This window comes from Phlebotomus papatasi, chromosome 1 (genome assembly GCF_024763615.1).
Source record: "Phlebotomus papatasi isolate M1 chromosome 1, Ppap_2.1, whole genome shotgun sequence".
Classification (NCBI taxonomy): domain Eukaryota; kingdom Metazoa; phylum Arthropoda; class Insecta; order Diptera; family Psychodidae; genus Phlebotomus; species Phlebotomus papatasi.
Genome location: NC_077222.1, coordinates 34172492 through 34192747, shown reverse-complemented (window position 1 = coordinate 34192747; position 20256 = coordinate 34172492). Strand labels below are relative to the sequence as shown.

General features: G+C 33.2%; 3 protein-coding genes across 5 annotated transcripts; 1 reads left to right on the top strand and 2 right to left on the bottom strand.

Moving 5' to 3' along the window:
* Positions 1-605: 605 nt before the first annotated feature.
* On the bottom strand, positions 606-13568 carry LOC129798891 (INO80 complex subunit B). Of its 3 annotated transcripts, none has more exons than XM_055842361.1 (3): positions 13435-13568; positions 12636-13364; positions 606-838 (listed from the first exon to the last, which is right to left on the bottom strand). In XM_055842361.1, exons 1-2 carry the CDS (start codon positions 13484-13486, stop codon positions 12682-12684), a joined length of 735 nt encoding a protein of 244 aa, XP_055698336.1. In that variant the 5' UTR covers positions 13487-13568; the 3' UTR covers positions 606-838; positions 12636-12681. The 3 variants fall into 3 exon arrangements, with proteins under 3 accessions (XP_055698336.1, XP_055698335.1, XP_055698334.1); XM_055842360.1 differs by lacking the exon at positions 606-838 and adding an exon at positions 12517-12535; XM_055842359.1 differs by lacking the exon at positions 606-838 and having other exon boundaries at positions 12598-13364.
* LOC129798892 (general odorant-binding protein 72-like) lies at positions 1269-6818 on the bottom strand. Its single transcript, XM_055842362.1, has 3 exons — positions 6641-6818; positions 1649-1925; positions 1269-1584 (listed from the first exon to the last, which is right to left on the bottom strand). The coding sequence occupies exons 1-3, from the start codon at positions 6707-6709 to the stop codon at positions 1496-1498; spliced, it is 435 nt and encodes a 144-aa protein (XP_055698337.1). The 5' UTR covers positions 6710-6818; the 3' UTR covers positions 1269-1495.
* A 44-nt stretch (positions 13569-13612) lies between the features above and the next one.
* LOC129798890 (ATPase ASNA1 homolog) lies at positions 13613-20169 on the top strand. Its single transcript, XM_055842357.1, has 3 exons — positions 13613-13823; positions 13894-14011; positions 19155-20169. Exons 1-3 carry the CDS (start codon positions 13708-13710, stop codon positions 19917-19919), a joined length of 999 nt encoding a protein of 332 aa, XP_055698332.1. The 5' UTR covers positions 13613-13707; the 3' UTR covers positions 19920-20169.
* The last annotated feature ends 87 nt before the right edge of the window (positions 20170-20256 follow it).

Genomic DNA, 20256 nt, shown 5'->3' with positions numbered 1-20256 from the left:
CTGTTACCCTTGGGTACAATAGGGTCATATATGACCCGGAAAATTCTACACGCTTTTCTGGAAAATTGAGAGTAGTTTATTATATCAAAATATGCAATATACAATCTTTGGATATTCTATTTTGTGTTTCTAAAGAACTTTTTGCTAAAAAAAATAAATGAATATAAAACATTTTGAAAAAGAAAAGTCATTTCACAAAGTTCGAAATTAGTAATTTTTGATCTCAAATATTTTCTTTTCCTGAATATCTGGAGTCTTGAGAAAATTAGCCAAGAATCTTACATCTTTCTATTATGATGTCGTGCACAAACCGATAGATTTCAATTAATGTAAATAGTCAAAAAAAAGTTTTTCTGCGGGTCCATATATGACCCTAATGAAGTGAAAGAGTTACAGAAAACACTGTTTGAGGGTTAAAAATAGGTGAAAAATCTCAAATTCAAAGGTACCCAACATTCAAAGGTGCCTCACTTCCCACTCTACATTTAAGATTTCTGGAGCATTTTTCTTAATCTGAGGTTCTATGGTACCCTTCCCTTACTACTTAATAAGAACACCTTTTTTTGGCTGACTTGAATGGACAGACTAAAAAAAAGTTCAAGGAATATGATAGAAAATTATAACTATTTTATGCTATTTATTTCAGATTTTAGCAAAATATTTTTAGCGGTTTTAAGAACTTCTTGTAACATTTTCATTGATAAGATGTAAATAAAACATTTAGGAAATAGGATTTAACTTCGAGATTTTGTGAGTCGCTTTACTGGTTCCATAGATATGCTTGCCCATTCCGTAGTATTCTTCCAAGGCTATCTCGTGATGAGTATCCATTTCAACTCTTTGGGATAATAAAATCCAAAAGATTTATGGGATTAATGACCTTAGATTTAGATTAGAAACAGTCTAACAAAAATGCAGAATGTTGTTAGAATATTAATTAAACAACAATCACATGAAGATGTATATTTTGCTTAATCAATTCATAAATGATTAAAATGCATGTTTTTAAACAAATATTAGTTTTTTTTTTGGAACTGACCTTGCAATTACTAGTTTTCCATAAAGAAAATTCCGTTTAGAATACACATATCCGCGTGATTTGTGCCAATAATAAACAAACAAAGTATAAAAGATGAAAGATAATATGAGAAAATCATTGTATTGAATGAAAATGACAAAAGAAAAATTTTCCCACATCGTCATTGATTGCTTTCACTTTCATATCTCAGAAATCCCATTGAAATTCTATGAAATCAGATGACACAGAATTCTATTTCAAGTTTCAGTTTATTATTTAAAATGATGGATAATTGTTATGCACAAGAATTATGGTTAAATAAATCTTTTGCATTTTCATCTGAATGCAAAAGACAGAGAGATTTCTTTTTATTATTTCTTCAGTTTGTCTCTCATCTGCAGAACGTCGATTTCCAGTCAAAAAACTATCCTTTGCAATCTCACGAGTATTTCGTACATTTTGTGGGATAGTGTCGTTTTAAGGGAAATAGAAATATTTTCTATTGACTTTATACATGCATTGAACGTAGTTGTAACTCGCTTCACAATAATCCTTGATTCCTTTCACTAAAATAAGATCAATATTACCATCAGGAATTGTTTAAACATTTTCTTTTCTGAAATATCTCACTTGATCCACGACAAGCGTCCAAAGTCTTCTTAGCTGATTCCTTCATTTCTTCCGGCAGCAGGAGGTCAATTTGTGTAAGTGACATCCTATAATTAATCCTTCCTCTTGACACTGTCTGTGTCATCTCCAGCATACAATTGGCATAGCACTTGAGACTTCTATCATCAGGAAAATTTCCCTTATTGACCTCTTCAATCAATTCATTGGAAATACGATATTTTACACGACAAGGTTCACTGAAAATCTTCGCTAATTCCTTGGCTTCTTCAACTGTTATCTGCAAATTGGTAATCATTCTGATCAACCTGTTTCAAAGTTTAACAAATATTAAGAAAATCCCCAGAGATAATAACTCGAATGTGCAATTTTGCTTTTTTTTAGAGAATTCTCATAAAATTATTGCGTATTAATGAACGTGTATCTCTGCAAAACAAGTGCTTATGATTATGCAATGTGGTTGTTTTAAAATTGATTACTAATTGTTCACATTTTCATGTCAAGAAGAGTTATTACCAGCCATAACATTTGATGGCACATAAATATATATGATGAAAAAATGCTCATTATATTAAAAGGAAATTCATAAAATTCAAAACGTATTAGACAATGTAAATATATTTTGTTATTGTGGTCTAGGAATTCATAAATTCATTAAAAGTATTACCTATAAATCATTAAGTTTTCAAAAAAAAAATGTATAAATTTTTTTGCAGAAATTCACATTTTCAGCGATATTTGCAATTATTTTTTAAACAATTCATTTCACTTTCTTTCGAGTGAGCATTTTTTAACTTTAACCTATGAAGTAAAAACATTGAAGAGAGAGTTTGGTTTTTATAGATCAAATATGTGAAATGCATTCTTGCAAAATTTAGTTGATAAAATGTGGCGTATAATTTTCAAAAATTCATTTTATTTTGGGGCAACAACATGGGGGAAACCTGATGGTTCGAGGAATACCGACGATTTTTAATACCCTTTAAAAGAATGCTAAAACCTTTAAAGTAAACGACATGAAAGGCTTTTATTGCGATTTTTTGCAATTAATTATATTGATTTTCATTAGCATTTTATATCATTACTCTGATGAATTGTTCCATTTAAAATTACTTTCAAATCATTTGATTTGTTGATAGTTTTCTTTTAGAACTCTATAAAAGATTTTGAGCTAGAAATATATAACTCAATAGTCATTATGAGAAATATTGGGTAGAATTGATTATGAACTTAGTGATGAAAATGCTGATATTTAAAAAAAATCATTAGACAATATAAATCTGTTTACTGACTTATTCCTAATAACAATTTGAAATGATTAATTGAGCATTAAAGCTTCTCTAAAAATTACAAAAAAAAATTAGCCCCATACTGTTCGTAAGCTTTTCTTTAATTCTAGAACTTAAGGATGATCTTCACTGATCTGTTCTACCCGTTCTACCATATTCAATCAGTGAAGATAATTTAAGTTCAAGAATTAAATAAAAGCTTACGAACAACAGGAGGCAAATTCACTCGGGACACCGGAGGCCAAAATCATCCACATATAGGGTAAGCTTGAGTAATTCGGAATCATGTCTATTTTGGAATCTTGTGATTTTCTAACAGTTTCAAATGGTAAAAGAGAAAAAGCAAACCACGAAAGTGTAGGTACAAGACCTTCATTCGAGAGTACTTCGTTCTTTTTTTTCCTTTTGCCATCTAAAACCGTTAGGAAATCTCAAAGTTCCAAATTATACATAATTCTAAATTACTGATTCGTATTTTTTGTCACTGATTCGTATTTATTTATGGAATAATTGATTTAGATTTAGATTTATTCAATATATTGCTTTTGAGCTTGCACTCTTGAAAGCTTAATACACAAAAAAATTCCAGAGATACATATAAATAATAAACAAATAAATAAATAAATGAATGTGGTCAGGAAGTATTCTATTGCGCCCCCTTACGGATTTTTTTTCTTTTCACAATAATCATCTATCAATAAAGCGACTTGAGATTTGACACACTTTTAGAAAATCTAGAAATCCTAAATAGCATAATTGTTTTTGGATCTAATCAAATCATTGAGGCCATTTACACCGCCGCATTGGATTGAGATTGAATTGTCCCAAAATCGGTTTTTGGGACAATTCAGTCAAAATCTATTACGACAGTCTAAATGACCTCAATGAAATGGTTTCGATTGCGACCTTAGATTAAGACTTAAATATTTGAAATCCGATTTTGGAACAGTTTAATCCCAATCTAATGCGGCGGTGTAAATAGCCTCATTGCATTTATTTATTTATTTATTTATTTATTACTTTCAAGAGCACCTGCTCAAAAATTAAAAAAAATAATAATAAAAGATTAATAGAAAATACTAGATAAGTTAAAATAAATGTGTAGGTGAGATACTTTGGCTTTGGATCTTGCAGCGAGCTCAAGTGAATTTTTATTTGTAGAGATTTATATTGGCTTATGGTTCTGGTGATTCTGATTATTAAAAATGAATTACGTTGAATCAATTGAGAAGCAAAGTAATGTAGAAGTTGTGGAAGAACACTATCAATACTGGCCGGCGTACGACCAGTATTGATAGTATTTTTTTTTTTCAAATCCGAAAAATTAGCTATAGTTTTTCATTTATTCTACGGTGAAAAAAAATATTTTGTAAAAATTTCATTAATCTATTTTGATTGTAAATAACAGACAAAATCGTTTATCTTTCAGTGTAAGCTCGCCGGATTTTCTTTTTAAATTTTTTGTTGGGTTAAGCTTGGAGTTAAAGACTTAAAGAGACGGTAATAGTGGTTTCAGACTTGAGGCTTAACCTAGACTTAACCTAGTTCCTAAACATATCTGAATTTTAAATAACATAACAAACAATTTTAGTGATTTCTCACAATATAATGAATCAATTGTTTTAATCTAAAGTCAAAATTTTCCTAAAAACATCGCCTGATAATAAATGGAAAGAGTTAAGTTATATAATAACGTTAGGTCTTGCCCATATAATATGTATAACGGGACTGGAGGTTTAACCTCGTTCTTGAAAGTCTTTAATTTGAAGAATGCACACGAAAAATTTGACTCTAAATTTAAGATTATACAAGACCCTGGAAGCTTGAATTGGATGTAAATCCTAGAAGCGTTCAAGTTTAGAACCTCTGACAAATGAAATGGGCTAGAATCCCAACGTCTTTCACGCTAAGAGATCGGAAGCTTAAGTTCAGCATTAGCTGATGAGATTCGAAATTAAATTTCTGGTTGTTTCTGTTTAAGAATTTTCCATTCTTCTGTGTGTTGTACACGTGTTTATTTTCACTTATTTTTCTGTGATACAAAATTAATAAATTCTTAATGATATAAAATTAAATTTAGCTAGGGTAAGTGTGCCAAGTTTCAGCATAGTTGCATGCAAGCGCCAAAGTCTTAAGTTTGAAATGTAATATTTTTAATAAAAATTGATTTTTTTAATCCTTCTTCTTAAGGAGTGTTGCTTGGAACCTTGTAAACCGTTTATCGTCTTTATTTACTTAAAAATCATTCTTAATACATTTTAAAATGAATAAAAATGTGGACATAGCTTTAGTGCCCTATTTCGGCCACCTTCTTTCTCGTAGTTCCTTGCCCTTCGGGAATCCTTCCAATATCTTTTTCATGTCATCTCTTTTGTCGAAGCTACATTTTTTGTTATTATTTTGCATTGTATAATCTCCAGAGTATGTAAAAACTAAAATCTCATGGAAATTCAAGGAACAAAAAAGGTGGCCGGAATTGCAAGCTGGCCGGAATTTGGCACACTTACCCTATATGGCTTAACTTTTTCAATTTTTTTTTAACAAGCAAGATTTTTGGGATTCTTTCTACTTACAATAATTATATTAAGAGTAATTGCAACACAATTTTTGGAGAATTACTGCAATTGCAGAAATTTGAGACCTTCAGAGACTGAACTAAACATCTGCTCTGAAGATCACAATAGGTCTGAGAAGCTCATAATGCTTCAATTCCACAATGGAAAGAAACGAAAATTACTTTTGGGAATTTTTGAAAAACAAATTTAAAAAAAAAACTCAAATTACCAGGCTGCAAGTGTGACTCATATGGAGAATCCCGTGGCATTTACATGAAAACTGTTTTGTGAATCTTAAATAACCCAAAAAAGTCAGAAAAGAGATTCGTAAATTCTGAGAAGCCAAAACACCCAGAATCTCTTTTTTCAGTTAAATGAGTCAGTCCTTGTTAGCTTGCCACTTTTTTACTGTATTTTTCGGTGATATAAAAGGGTCATGGAAGTTCTAGAGGGAGAGGTAAAATTAAGAGGAAAATACACTTAACTGCATGATTTATGCCGTTTAGGGGAAAGTGGAGTAGCTTTTAATCGGGGTATCGTTGAAATTAAACTGTTTTCTACCATTTTTAAAACACTGAGAAAAAAGAGGGTCCGATTAACTTTTTTTCCTCATAACTTTAACACTTTTTAGGTGTAAAAATATATCAACATTTTTTAATGTTAATTTTACACCTTTTTAAGTGTAAAATTAACATGAAAGAGGGTAACTTTAAATCCTAATACACCTAAAAAGGGTAATATTTACACCGATTTCGGATCAATACTGCAGGGTACAATTAACATTTCCGGAATGTTATTTTAACTTTTTCGGATTTCTCTCAGTGAAAGAATTGAGGCTTATCATAATGTAATTTAGCTCTACAATTGGTTTACAAAGCTAAATTTTATATCTGAGTATGGTCCATTTCTATTTCAAAATAGGAAAAAAGCACAATTTAAAAGCTGCCCAATTCAAAGGTATCTCACTCCCTCCTATATGCTCTATTGTTTTACCAAATAATATAATAAATCATTATTTTATTGCGACCACTTTGAATTTTATGAATTTCTGATTTGAAATAAGTATAACCTTAAATAATACTACAAAAAAAATTCTAATTTGCACATCAATAATTCTACCAAGTTATTATCCCTTTTGAACTTGTCCTTACAGCATTAACACAGTAGAAAGTAAAAAGAGCGAAAACTGCTACAAAAATAATGTAAACTTTTTCAGCCATTTTTCACAACACTTTAAAAAAAAATAATTCACTGTTGTTGACGAAAAATTCTTTAACTTTTCACTTTCAATTCCAGATGTTAGGACTCCAGAATATAAACTGCATAGCTTCTACTCAGAATTGTGCTTTTTATACTGAAAACACCTCGCGCCGGGAAATTACGCATCTTACCCTACGAGCGTTTTTTTCCCGGTTTCTCAAATAGCGGAGAGAGAAAAAAACGTGTGATCAATTAAGTACGATGGTTATGAAAGGATGAGAGCACGGAAAATTCGATAAACTAATGATTCTTCACGACATTCTCCTAGAGTGGAAATTATCTACTGAGGATGAAAATTAAGTGTGTGAAAAATACTGGGATTTGTTACGGCACAAAAATTCTTCATGTTGTTATTTTCCTCCAGCTAAATAGGTTGGGATTGAATAAATGCTAGACAATTATTGTTTTATCCAATATTATTTTGCTTATATGGGGAGCACTTCAGTGATTAAATAATGGATTATTATACAATCGATTCGTGAGGTATTCTTAACACATAGTTCTAATCTTGTGATATCGTGTGCCGATATTTAAATTTTTACACTGGAATGAACAATAAATATCTGATGAATTCCGCAATAAGTAAATTCATTTACCTCATCCCGAGACGTTTCGTAATCTTTTAAGAAAGTCAGAATTCTATCTGTTGTCGGTCTATCTATTTTCACTCATTGAAGATTCTTTTTAGACAAAGTGCAAATTTTATGGAATTTATTTTTCTGAATCTTAATCGGAAATGCTGTATGTTTGTGATATCCAACATTTTCTTAATTATATTATTTTATGAATCAATTTTCAGTCTAATAGGTTGTAGCAGATTGTAAACAGAAAAATAGACCTTTCTTGACTTTTTCTCTTTAATTCTTCACGTGAAGAATTAAAGAGAAAAAGTCAAGAAAGGTCTATTTTTCCGTTCACAATCTGCTATATTATTTTATCTTAAAAAGTATTTTTGTTCAAAATGTAGCTCTGGGTCTCAAAAATAAATTTGCTAAAGCAATTTATCGATATATTCATTCAAAACATTTAAAATAATTGATATTTCTTAAAGTGAAATTATTTCTTTTAGAACATGCCTGTACTAAAACGAAGAAATTTATTTTGCATTTCTTTTTTACCGGCCGCGACAATACAATCAATATTTTATTAAGTTTGCCGAGTAAAATTATCAAATTTTCAAATAAAATATTTTCAATTCATAATTTTAAAAAGAAAAATGATCATGTATGCAAATATTGAAAAAGAAAAAAATGTTATTTCCTAACGACTTTTTAGTTAATTATTAATTTTTTTATAGCTAAACTTCATTTTTTACCACGCAAGGTAACAAAAGGACAAAAGGTCTGTAAAAAACTGTCTACAAAAAATAGAAATGGTTAACAAAATAATTTAAAATAATTACATCGTTTACCAAATTACTCAAAATGGTACAAAAGATAATTTAATAAAATGTAAGCGAGCATTAACTGGTTATGTAAGTCATATTTTCTTCAAATATATTTTTGCAACAAAATAAAAAAAATAAATTCAACCTCTCAATCGTTTAGAACAACATTTAGACTATATTTTCTGACATTTTCGTTTATAAATTTTAAACATTTTAGCCATTGAGACCTGGGGTGATATGATAACTTATTTTCGGTACTATCGACTATCGATTCTGATAAAATGAAATGATTGCTGCACTTCCTAATATAGATGTTAAATTTCTTTCTTTTAAGAATGTCACAATGAGTAGCCCAATAATGCGTAAAAGGTCAATATTCACTTAATTCAATAGATATAGATTTATCGATACTATCGATTCGATAGTGTCGAAAAGTTATCATTCCACCCCAGGACTTCCTGAAACTGAAATAGATATTTATAAACAGTCACATTCTTTTAAGAATGTCACAATGAATGGCCCAACAATGCGTAAAACGGCGATATTCACTTAATCTACGAGATATAGTTTTATCGACACTGTCAATTCGATAATGTCGATAAAACTATATCTGTTAGATTAAATTAAAGTAGACTTATTACGCATTGTTGGGCCATTTATTGCGACATTCTTAAAAGAATGTCACTGTTGATAAATATCTATATTAGTTACAGAAAGTGCAGCTATCGTTAAAAATTTTCAAAATCGATAGTCGATAGTATCGAAAATAAGTTGTCATGTCACCCCTGATTTTCGAAGACCTGAGGTGGAATGATAACTTTTCGACACTATCGAATCGATAGTATCGATAAATCTATATCTGTTAGATTGAGTGAATGTCGACTTTTTACGGATTGTTGGGTCATTCATTTTGACATTCTTAAAAGAATGAGACTGTTGATAAGCATCTATATTAGTTACAGGACGTAGAGCTATCGTTTAAAGTTTTCAGAATCGATAGTCGATAGTATCGAAAATAAGTGATCTTGTCACCCCTGTTTCGAAAAAACTTCGTTTACGGTAGTCACGATTACTCAAAGAAGATTTATCAGAAATTAAAAAAAAAAACAAATATTTCTTTTTAATTGATGAGTTAAACTCGTTATCAAACAATTGATTTTTTTTCATTGATTAATATTTATTTTACAAGAAAAAACGAGATGTAGAATACAAAAATGATGATTTTTGTATAAAATTCTCTCAAAAATATAAATTTCATTTTTTCCAAAAATCCTTCGTTCAAGTACGAGTTTAATGATATGATATTGGTGTCTCAGGACAAAATGTCCGCCTTGGCCATGTCAAAAACATATCCAAAAATGAAAGGGATTGATGGTTTATTTCTTGAGATATTCCCAAAAGATTGGTTTCTGGAGGATAAGAAGTGGGATAAGAGGCAAATGCTTGTGTTATTTCGATTCCTTAGATTGACTTTTGAGGGGTACTCAGAACAACCAAAATCGCTAACTTTGTCTCTTTGGTCAGAAAATTGTTCAGAAGAAATTCTGCTCTTCTGAACAGATTATTAGCATGTGCAAGAAGAAGAAGTTGGACGTCTTTGAGATGTATGGATAAAATGTCCGCGAGGACACTCTCTAAAACATATCCAAAAATTAAATGCATCGATGTTCTGGTTCTTGAGATATTCCTAAAAGAGTGATTTCTGGAGGGGAAGGATACACGTGAGGATGAAATTGAAGTGACATTTGGATTCCTTGGATCAACTTATGGGATACTCAGAACATTCCAAGTCGATATCTTCATCAGTTTGTCCAGAAAATGTGATAGAAGGATTTCTGTCATTTTTCCCTTGCGTTTAACATTTCAAAATTCTTGCAAAAAGTTTACCCATAGCATATTGCTTATACCAGATTCTAAAAGCCAATGAGCCAAGCTTTCCAACAATAGTTCACTCATTCAATTATGTTCATCAGGAGTTGAGATATACCACTCCAAACTTTCGACGTCTTCTACTGACAGAATATATGTGCTCATCTAATATTATAAAAATAAACTGGTTGAATAATTTATTAATAAAGTGAAATAAAATTATGCTAAAACGTCCGCAGGACGCTCGACCTCATGAGATGTTGCTGACAAAATATCATTTCACAGAGTTTCTGGACTTACTTTCTTGTGTAAAATAATCTACATAGAATGTTAGAAAGAATCGCGTCTAGTACTTTATTCACAAGATTTTATCAGATTTATTTTTATGACTTGATTTTTTAATGATATCCAGTCTCTGTCCTGATTGTAATTATTTTCCAATAAAAAAAAAAAACGTGATAAAATGCTCCTCGCCTTGTTAATTTTCAGACAGTCTCACTAGCGCGGGATATATCATTTGCGAGAAAAAATAATAATCCATCCTCTCCGGTGTATAATTTTCATTGATACATTAATTTGCATTTTGAGTGCACAAACTCAAAGTGAATCATTATTTGCGTCACGAAATTGCTCTCAAAGACAATAAAAATATTAATAATTTCGATATTAAAATATTCGTTCCGTTTTTTTATTTGTTTATAAATGAACAGAAAACCATCTGTAAATTGAGGACTGATCAAAAAGAAGGTATTTTCAAACCCATTATACACTCAACTCTTCGTTATCCGGCACTTCGTTATCCGGGTGACAGCTGCCAAACACTGGCGGTTGATATATTCAAAATTATATTATATTTTATATGCGGTCTATAGGATACTTATGGGTATTGACTTTATAAAAAATACTCGATAGAACTTGGAAAACTGCTGAGTTTTCTTGGAGAAGCTAAAATATTTAACTTGACGCATTGTCCCAAACCTCCCCGATATGGGGCAATATGGGACGCAAAAGGGGATGTTTGGGACGCATTTTTTCTCGCATAATTTGCATTATTGGAGCACGTTAATTAATTTTAAATACTAGATTAAAAATATTTCTAATAGAAATAAAAATGTTTAATCTTTTTTTCATACTTAGAAATTAATATCAATTTAATTTGTACAGGAGAGCCATTCATTTTCAATCAGTTATTTAAATTTAAAGTATTTTGTTATTTTTTTCCGTCTACCTTTCTTTGCTTTTTTATTCTAAGTATTGCAATCATGATCATCAAATTCCTCTCGCGAGTAGATTTTCTTGCAATTTTGAGTTTTGAGCTCATTGACGGATTCCTGTTTGCTTTTACGACAACTGCATGTTACCTGTTTTTTACTTATTTCTCTGTAAAAGCTCTCATCCTGCCTTTTCTGGAGAACTTGTGAGAATTGTAGAGGATATTGCTCGAGAAATTTTCGAGAAAACAGTTAGCATTAAGCAAAGTTCGAATATCTTCTGGAGAATAAATTATTGATCCCAAGACATTGATGGTTTAATTGTCCACAGACAACTACTCAAATGGTAAAGTTTGCACAATCTTTTAGAATTTAAAACCTTTATGAAAAAACAAGAGCGTATAATCTCTGAAACTTTTATTAAAATATGTTCCCAGATTATGCTGCTAGCTAATGAGATAAATAAGTTTTGATTATATATCGCTGATATAAAATACAAAGAGCAAAATTGAGAAATCAAAAATACAATTTTTATCAATTTTTAAGAAAGTGTTCATAGAATTAAAACAATAAAACTGAGGATATCCATTCTTTTAGTCAAGATACATCTTAATATTGCTTACGATTGAGTAGTGGTTAAATTCCATTTATTTCAAATATAAATGAAAAAATCGCCTTGTCCCACAATACCGCTGTCCCAAACCTCCCCGGTCTCTATGTACTATATTATTATTTATATATATATATTATATAAAATAAAAATTATAAATAATACTGTGTTCAATCTTTGAAACTCATTTTTCAAATGAGATTTTTATCCGTGTACAAGTTTTATACCCTTTAACTTTCAATAATTCGATATCGATTTTTTTTCGGTCATGGAGTAAAATCTTCGTATGGACTACCTCCAAAAGGTATCCAAAAATGGAAATCTCTGGAGTAGTTTTGAGAAAAACCAAAAATGGTTTTGGTGTGGACGGACAGGTTTGGGAGGAAAGGGTATAAACATCTCTAGATAATTTTTTAGGGGGGTCACTGAAGGCTGGAATTTGATATCTTTTACCGTTTAAGCTCCAGAACGGTAACAATTTGAAAAAAATCTGGCTATAGAGGAGACCGGGGCAGAATTAGCTATCAGTAAAATTACATAGTGGGGCGTTAAAATTTTTATTAGAAAGAATATTTAGCAAAGTATTATTTAACCAAAGTAATTAACTCCTTTCTTATCCATTGAAACATTTATAAGTAATTTAAGCAAGTCTTTCAAAATTTTCACTTGCTCGCTACTGCCCCGATATCCCCTATACTGCTCTCTCTCTCTTTCAGTATGAATAGTGAAAGGAAAATTAGCAATAAGGGAATATCCTGAAACACGCAATCATAATTTTCTTCCATCATTTAATTCATTAGATTAAATACCTGGTTAAAAGGAAGTTCCCGACTCTCTGGACCGTAAAGAATACGATCAGCAGAAGATTTGTTGAATCGATGCAACATTTTGTTTGTAGCACCTGAAGCTGCAGAGTGGGACATTTGTCTTGGAGCAATTGTACTTCTTAGGATCTCCACAAATTGCGCAAGGTGTGACCTTTGGGGGTTCTCTGGATCCTTGGGGTACCAGTGGATAGTTGACATTTGGTGGATAGGTCAGGGTGATGCCCTCGAGGGTGTCTCGATAGATAATTGTGGGCAGTGCTGTTTTACTCTTCTGATTCTTAGTTCCTTTGGGCGCTTTGGAATCCTGTTTCTTCAACAAGCGTTCCATTGTCTTCTTCTTGTCCTTTTCTCTCTTCTCATCAGCCATTTGCTTCCTCTTCTGCGACATCAATTGTGCCTTTTCCAGGGCTTCAGCTGTTAGAACTTTTTCCTTGTAGCCTGTCGGCAGTGCCATTAGAACTTCCGGAGGTGGAGCAGAACTCATCTCTTTTTCATTTCCGCGCTCGTACATGGCTCTCTGGCGGGCAGTCATCATCTTGGGATCCTTGATCTTCTCCAACCATCTCTCTTCATCACTGCTCGTGCCACTGTCTCTCTTCTGACGCTTCCGCTTCTGCGAACGAGACTTTGTCTGATTCTTCAGCTTTTCAGCTGCACTGAGAGGGGTCAGGAGTTCTGGGACTTTCGGGGAATCATCAGCAAGAACATCCACTGAAATACAAAGTTTCCCTTATCAATTTCTGCTCTTTCTCTCACACCTCTATCAAAAATCATTACTCACCCTTTCTATCCTCATCGTCTGAACTCAATTCCCGCTTTTTCCTCACTTTCATTATGATTTTTCAAGGATTTTCCCCGGTAAACAAAACTTTTTCTGTGTGATGGAGTTTGTAAACAAAAACAGCTGACAATTCAGCGCTCTCCGGATGCGGCTTTCCGAAACTAAAAAAAACGCGCTGAATGCTTTCCGGAATGTGCTGAATTGTCATTGTTGCCTTCGTGGAATCAGGAAAAATTTAAGCAATACACTTTAGTAGTGAAAATTGTAGTGAAAATGAGTGCCGATGACGAGATGCTGTGTGAGCCAACATTGAGGAATATTGTGGAGCAGACATCGTTGAAGTGGATTTTCGTTGGGGGAAAGGGAGGCGTTGGAAAAACAACATGCAGGTGGGACTTCCTTATGTTCCCTGCAATTAAGCACTCGGAATTAAATATTTTTCCACTGATTTTTCTGCAGCTGCAGCCTGGCCATTCAGTTGTCACGTGTCCGGGAGTCCGTTCTCATCATCTCCACAGATCCTGCACACAATATTTCAGATGCCCTGGATCAGAAATTCTCCAAAGTGCCCACGAAGGTATGAATGAATCAATCGTACATCCCATTCAAAACTGCAATATGTTACTTTCCCTGAAATTTTTGGCTTTCTCATCTTTCGGTTATTGACTCATTCTTATGCGAAAATTAAGTGGAAAATTAGAATATAAAATTATTAAAATCATAGATCGCGATAGGGCAAAATGGGGACAAAATTATTCATAAAATTTAATTTTTCTTTGCCTATAATTTATTTAAAAAAAAACTTCAAGACTGATAAATATTTCAATGGATAGGAAAGGAGTTAATTACTTTGAATAAATAGAAATTTGCTCAATATTCTTTCTAAGAAAAACTATAACACCCCACTGTCTATTTCTACCCCTGACTAACTCTGCCCCGTGTCTTCCTTGCGCTTCTAGGACTTAAAGTTAAAGCTTTTCTGGATTGAATTCTAATCCGTCTAATCCAATCCAAATGACTAAAAAGGTTCTATATGGCTCAAAATTTGAAAACGTTCGATATTATTTTATTACCAAATTCTTGATCTAATTAAATAATCCTCCCTTTTTTATCAATATTAGTTGAAAGCAAAACAACTCATCAAGTTCCTAATGATCTTATTAGCCTCTATTTTGAATCAACATCATTAATTACTCAACTTGCCATAAAATGGGATTACCGAAGATATACAAAAATGTTTCTCGTCCTCTAGTTTCTTTAATAATTAATAATAAAAGGTATGCAAAACGATAGAAAATTAAAAGTTTTATTTAGAAAATAATGGGTAATACAGATCGTTAGATCATGTTAATTAATAGTCATAAAATGTTTTTACAAACTACTTGGCAAATTTGCAATTAAAACAGACTTTAGAATCAGAGAAAAAAAGGTATTGACTGTTACTGCAAAATAATAAAGAATCTAAAAAAAAATACGTGTTACGAAATAAATATTAGCCGCGTGAAGCCCATAAATAGATTATTGCAGAACACGAGAATTTTTTTTATAATCGTGAAAACCTATCTAAAAATACGGAAATGTTTTGTGAAAATTCATCGAGTAATACGCAATTTTTATCACGTCAGGAAACAAGAAAGTAAGCAAAAGCCTCGGCAAAAGCCGTAATATTGTATTCAAAATAATCTGTTAAGAAGCTTTCTGTATAAAATGTACTTATTATTATAAAATCAATTTATTTACCTAAAATTCTGTAAAAGAAATTAAATAATCTTGGTAGACATTTCCGATTAAGAAAAATGTTAATTCGGCTCCGTTCAGCTAGAGAGCCGAAGCAAGAGGTAGAGAATAGTCCGTATCCGGTCAGACTATTCCCTTGCTCTGATAAGAATATTCTTGGGAATTCCGGGGAATTCGTTCTCCTTTCGGACTGACTCTAGGCTGTTTTCACAGCCTCTGGTAACGGCTCTTTCGAGCAACCGGGCTTAAGGCTGTGGTGCCCCCTTGTGTAGGCTACCCCCGGGGGTGTCTCGAGAAAGTTTTAATTAGAGATCAGGAAATAGATTTCTGGAGAATAAATTCCTCAACAAGAATTTACCCAAGAAATATCCTTAGAAATCTGCCCTCGATCGTAAGGCTTCTTGAGGAGAAGCCGCTGTCCTTAAGGCAGTTGGAGCCTATTGGCCGCTGATAGATTTTAGGCAAATAGTATTGCCGATGAATCTGGCCAATAGTGGAGTGTTTTAGAGCTTCCTAAAAGGAATTTTGAGCAAAAAAAAACTACGCAATAAAAAGCCATCCTCCTTTAAAATATTAGGTGAGATTCTTAACAATCTCACCTACTATAATCCTAACAAAATCTCATGTCCTCAGATCGGCCCCAAACTTTGCCAGAATGTGTTTGGCCACTTCCTGATCACGAATATATGGGGGGCTAAAAACCGTTCCCGTCCGTCCGTCCGGCTGCTCTATGGAGCTTAATAGCTCGTAAAATAAAAGAGATATCGACTTGCGGTTTTCGGCAAAGGTTATATATCGTATGAAAATTGCAACTTGGTGCATTGACCCCCCACCCCTCCTTCCTCCATTTTGAATACCCCCATTTTTTGTTTTCTCAATAGCTCCGCTCCTATGGCATCGATCGGACTCAAATTTTAGTATGTTATAGCTGGGCCTTAGAGCTTTCGATCAATACGAAGCTTAAGGTCCCTCGACCCCCCTGACCCGAGCTATAAGGGTCCAAAACATTTCTTAAAATGGTCATTACTCCGGTTCTAATTATTAGAATTAAAAAAAAATGAGGGAGTTTTGGGAAGCTCTCGTGAAATGCCACTTACCCTTCTAACATCGCAAGTTCATAAAACCACAGCTAGGGACTCTCTTATTAAAAAGAAGATTTTTCAATTTTCTAAGCTAAATAACTCAAAAATTCCTTTGTGCATCGGGCTCAAATTTTAGTATGTTATAGCTGGGCCTTAGAGCTTTAGATCAATACCAAACTTGAGGCCCCCGACCACCATGACACAAGCTATAAGGGTCTAAAAAAAATTTCTTAAAATGGCCCTAACTCCTGTTCTAATTGTCCAAATTTAAAAAGTGAGGGCGTTTTAGAAAGCTCTCGTGAAATTCCACTTCCCCTTTTAACATCGAAAGTTCATAAAACTACCGCTAGGGGCGCTATTTTTTAAAAGAAGATTTTTCAATTTTCTAAGTTAAATAACTCAGAAATTCCATTGTGCATCGGCCTGAAATTTTAGTATGATGTAGTCGCTGATTATACCTATCAAACGAAAAAATATTTAAGTCGATCCATAACCCCTGACCCGAGCTATAAGGGGTCAAAGTTCGATTGACCAGCCTCTATCTCCGGTTATAATAAACATTTTGAGCTAAATTTTGGGTTTTTAGACCACTTTGAGATGGAAGTTCAAAAAGTCACCACAGGTGGCGCTGCGATACCGTCAAAATTCAAACTCATTTTCCTCAAAATCTGCATTGTGCAAGGTTATCAAATTTTAGAGTGTTGTAGTCTATAGTCTAGGACGTTTCTAAAAAGTGCCGTGGGTTCGCTGTGGTTTCAATAGAACCGGAGATATGAGGGGTCAAAGTTCACGAAATTCAAAAAATCATATCTCCGATTTTAATGATTGAGGGCTCAAATGAAAGATCTCACAAAATGCTACAACTTTCTAGAACATTTGAACCAGGGGCGCCACAGTCGAAAAACCAATTTCAATATCACATAACCTCAATTATCTCGACACGTGCTTAACCGATCTTGATGATTACTTCGACATAATTGTAGAGGACATTTGTATCTACATTTCGTCCATACATCATTTTCCCATAATAACGCTTAGAAAACAACAAAGATGCCAATTTGACTGCTACTCGACCAAAACACTTAAAATAGAGTTTTAAATATAAAGTCTCACAAAATACAAGAATTCTTTGATATAGGCTGCTATTCTGCCATCTTTATAATTTTGTAACTGAGCAAGATCCAAGAAATTTGGTATTCTCACAGAAGAAATATAAAGTTCTGAAATATTAGTACTCTCCAAATATTAGTCTCCAACATATAGTCTTCAACAAAATTTTCAAATTACCATTATTTTACATCCAAGAATTTTTCAATTCATCCAAAAATTCTTTGACACTTCCATACATTTTCTTGTACGATCCAAGAAAAATTTAGAGGTCCTTTTAAGTTTTGTAAAGTGAAAATTTTGTCAAGGTTGAATTGAATGTAATTACATTTAAAGGTATTTTAATGCTTTTTTGTGAAAAATAACAAACCACTGTAAACACACAGTGTAAAATAATTCCGCAGAGGATGCTGCACGACAAGTCAGCAATTTTATATCTTGTTCGATTTTTGCTATAAAATTTCTTGGCGGCAGAATTGCTCAACCTTGGATTAACTCTAACAAGAATTCCAAATTCCGCAAAATCTTACAAAATTATAAAGATGGCAAAATAGCAGCCATAGTTGAAGTTCATCAAATGAACACTTGGGGCGCTCTGGGTGAAAAAACGAGTTCAGAAACAAAGAACCTCGATTAACTCAGCTTCTGATTAATCAATGAGATCAAGTTCTATGGCAAAATTATAGGGAACATTCTGGTCTACATTTCAGCCATGTATCACTTTTCTGTCAGTTCATCCAAATCCTTGATATTTTGGTTTAAATACAAAATTTGTAAAATTTCACGAATTTGATTCAAGATAACTGAATGATGTCCCTCAACTTTAGCTCTAAATCGAATTTGCGTACATTTCGAGTTAGCTCACATTAAGATTCTCACCTACATAAGCCGGTTAGGATTATATGTCCCTTTTGTCCTAAATACTCCGAAAAACTAGTTTTTATCTTTGGGACACCGGTGTCCCATTCGTCTTTAACCCATTCAGTCAATGTACCAGAAATACTTGAGATAAATGTTCATATTTTGGAATTAGTTTCCTACAGATTAGTAGATGAATTTTTTGAAAAGAAACAATTTTTGTCTCATACGGGGGCGCGGGGAGCCGCCCTCAAACACATGTCTTAACTGTCACTGAATTTAAATTTTGTGCATTATATCATTACAAACTCTATTGATTTAGATAGAGTAACTATCCAAGAACACCAATTGGCAACTAGAATTCAAATCAGGAAAGAGGAAAGAGGCCAATTTTAACAAATTCGACGGGATGTCGTATTTTCCGTCCGCCATTTTGAGAAAAATTTTTGCATGACCTTCCGCGAAGCAAGAAAATGATAACAAAATGTATTTTCATCGCTGTCGGACTATTTTTGTCAAGTAACTGAATAACCAACGTTACTAAAAATCCATTCCCGACAACAATTCAGACAAAAATTGCCCAGAAGTAAATCATCAAAAATCACTCAATTTGCGTATGATGTATAATACAATGGTAAGGAATGGGTTAAAGGGTTAGACTGGGGCACAGCGGGACAAGAAGTGAATATTTCACCACTGTTTTAACATCCCCGGTCGCACCTATACGTTAAAAATCATTTGCTCGCCAATCTGCCCCGCTTTTCCCCATAGAGATCAAGCAATAAAAAAAATCAGATTATTTGGGGTGTATAAACGGATACGATATCGCATGAGAAGCATAAATTGAATGATGAATCAGAGTTCTTCACTTCTCTATTTTTTTTTTCTTAATCTCACCGCAACTGATAACATTCTATAAAAATCCCCTATTTTCAGGTGAGAGGCTTTGAGAATCTCTACGCAATGGAAATTGATCCGAATGTGGGTCTTAATGAGCTTCCTGAGGAATATTTTGAGGGTGACAATGAAGCATTGAAATTGGGCAAGGGTGTCCTCCATGACATTTTGGGTGCTCTGCCGGGCATTGATGAGGCCATGAGTTATGCTGAAGTGATGAAATTGGTCAAAGCGATGAATTTTTCCGTGGTGGTGTTTGATACAGCCCCAACGGGTCATACATTGAGACTCTTGTCATTCCCACAGGTGGTGGAAAAGGGCTTAGGGAAGATTCTCAAGATAAAAATGAAGATATCACCATTCCTAACACAACTCAGTGGCCTCTTTGGTCTGCAGGATTTCAATGCGGACAGTTTTACCACGAAACTTGAAGAGATGCTGACGATTATTCGGCAGGTCAATCAGCAATTCCGGAATCCCGATCAAACGACATTTGTTTGTGTTTGCATTGCGGAATTCCTGTCGCTGTATGAGACAGAGAGGCTGATTCAGGAACTGACAAAGTGCGAAATTGACACTCACAACATTATTGTCAATCAGTTGCTTTTTAGACCACCCAATAGTCAACCGTGCAAAATGTGTGCAGCACGATTTGCTGTCCAGGAGAAATATCTCGATCAAATAGCTGATCTCTATGAGGACTTCCATGTGGTCAAGCTGCCACTGCTGGAGGCTGAAGTCCGTGGAGCGGAAAATGTAGCAGCATTCTCTAAAAATCTCCTAACACCGTACGAGCCTAAGTAAAAATGGTCTTGCATTTTATTTTTCTCATTTTTTTTTGCGGGAGCACTGCAAATTGGGTTGAACGGGGGAGGGGGGGGTGTGAAAGAGGAAAGGGGGGTCTCTTAAAATAATCCTGCGTGTTTTATTTTGCATTCACAGAGTAAAAATTTTAATATAAATCTATCAGTTTAAAAAAAAATTAAAGTCTTGTCTTCCTTTTATACTTTTTGAACTTATTAAAAAAAAAGATTGTCTTTTTTCCTGGTCATAAGCATTGCCCTTTTGCCTAGATAAATATATTGTCTCCAGGATTTGTTCTCTTGTGTCTGCGTTCGTATAAAACTTCTGCTTCACTAAG

Coding starts and splice junctions, on each gene's coding strand:
- LOC129798892 (XM_055842362.1), bottom strand. CDS start 6,709: ATGGCTGAAAAAGTTTACATTATTTTTGTAGCAGTTTTCGCTCTTTTT. Junction 1,926..6,640: donor CTTTCTACTGTGTTAATGCT/GTAAGGACAAGT, acceptor ACCAATTTGCAG/ATAACAGTTGAAGAAGCCAA. Junction 1,585..1,648: donor GGACGCTTGTCGTGGATCAA/GTGAGATATTTC, acceptor ATCTTATTTTAG/TGAAAGGAATCAAGGATTAT.
- LOC129798891 (XM_055842361.1), bottom strand. CDS start 13,486: ATGAAAGTGAGGAAAAAGCGGGAATTGAGTTCAGACGATGAGGATAGA. Junction 13,365..13,434: donor AGACGATGAGGATAGAAAGG/GTGAGTAATGAT, acceptor TTTGTATTTCAG/TGGATGTTCTTGCTGATGAT.
- LOC129798890 (XM_055842357.1), top strand. CDS start 13,708: ATGAGTGCCGATGACGAGATGCTGTGTGAGCCAACATTGAGGAATATT. Junction 13,824..13,893: donor GTTGGAAAAACAACATGCAG/GTGGGACTTCCT, acceptor ATTTTTCTGCAG/CTGCAGCCTGGCCATTCAGT. Junction 14,012..19,154: donor TCTCCAAAGTGCCCACGAAG/GTATGAATGAAT, acceptor CCCTATTTTCAG/GTGAGAGGCTTTGAGAATCT.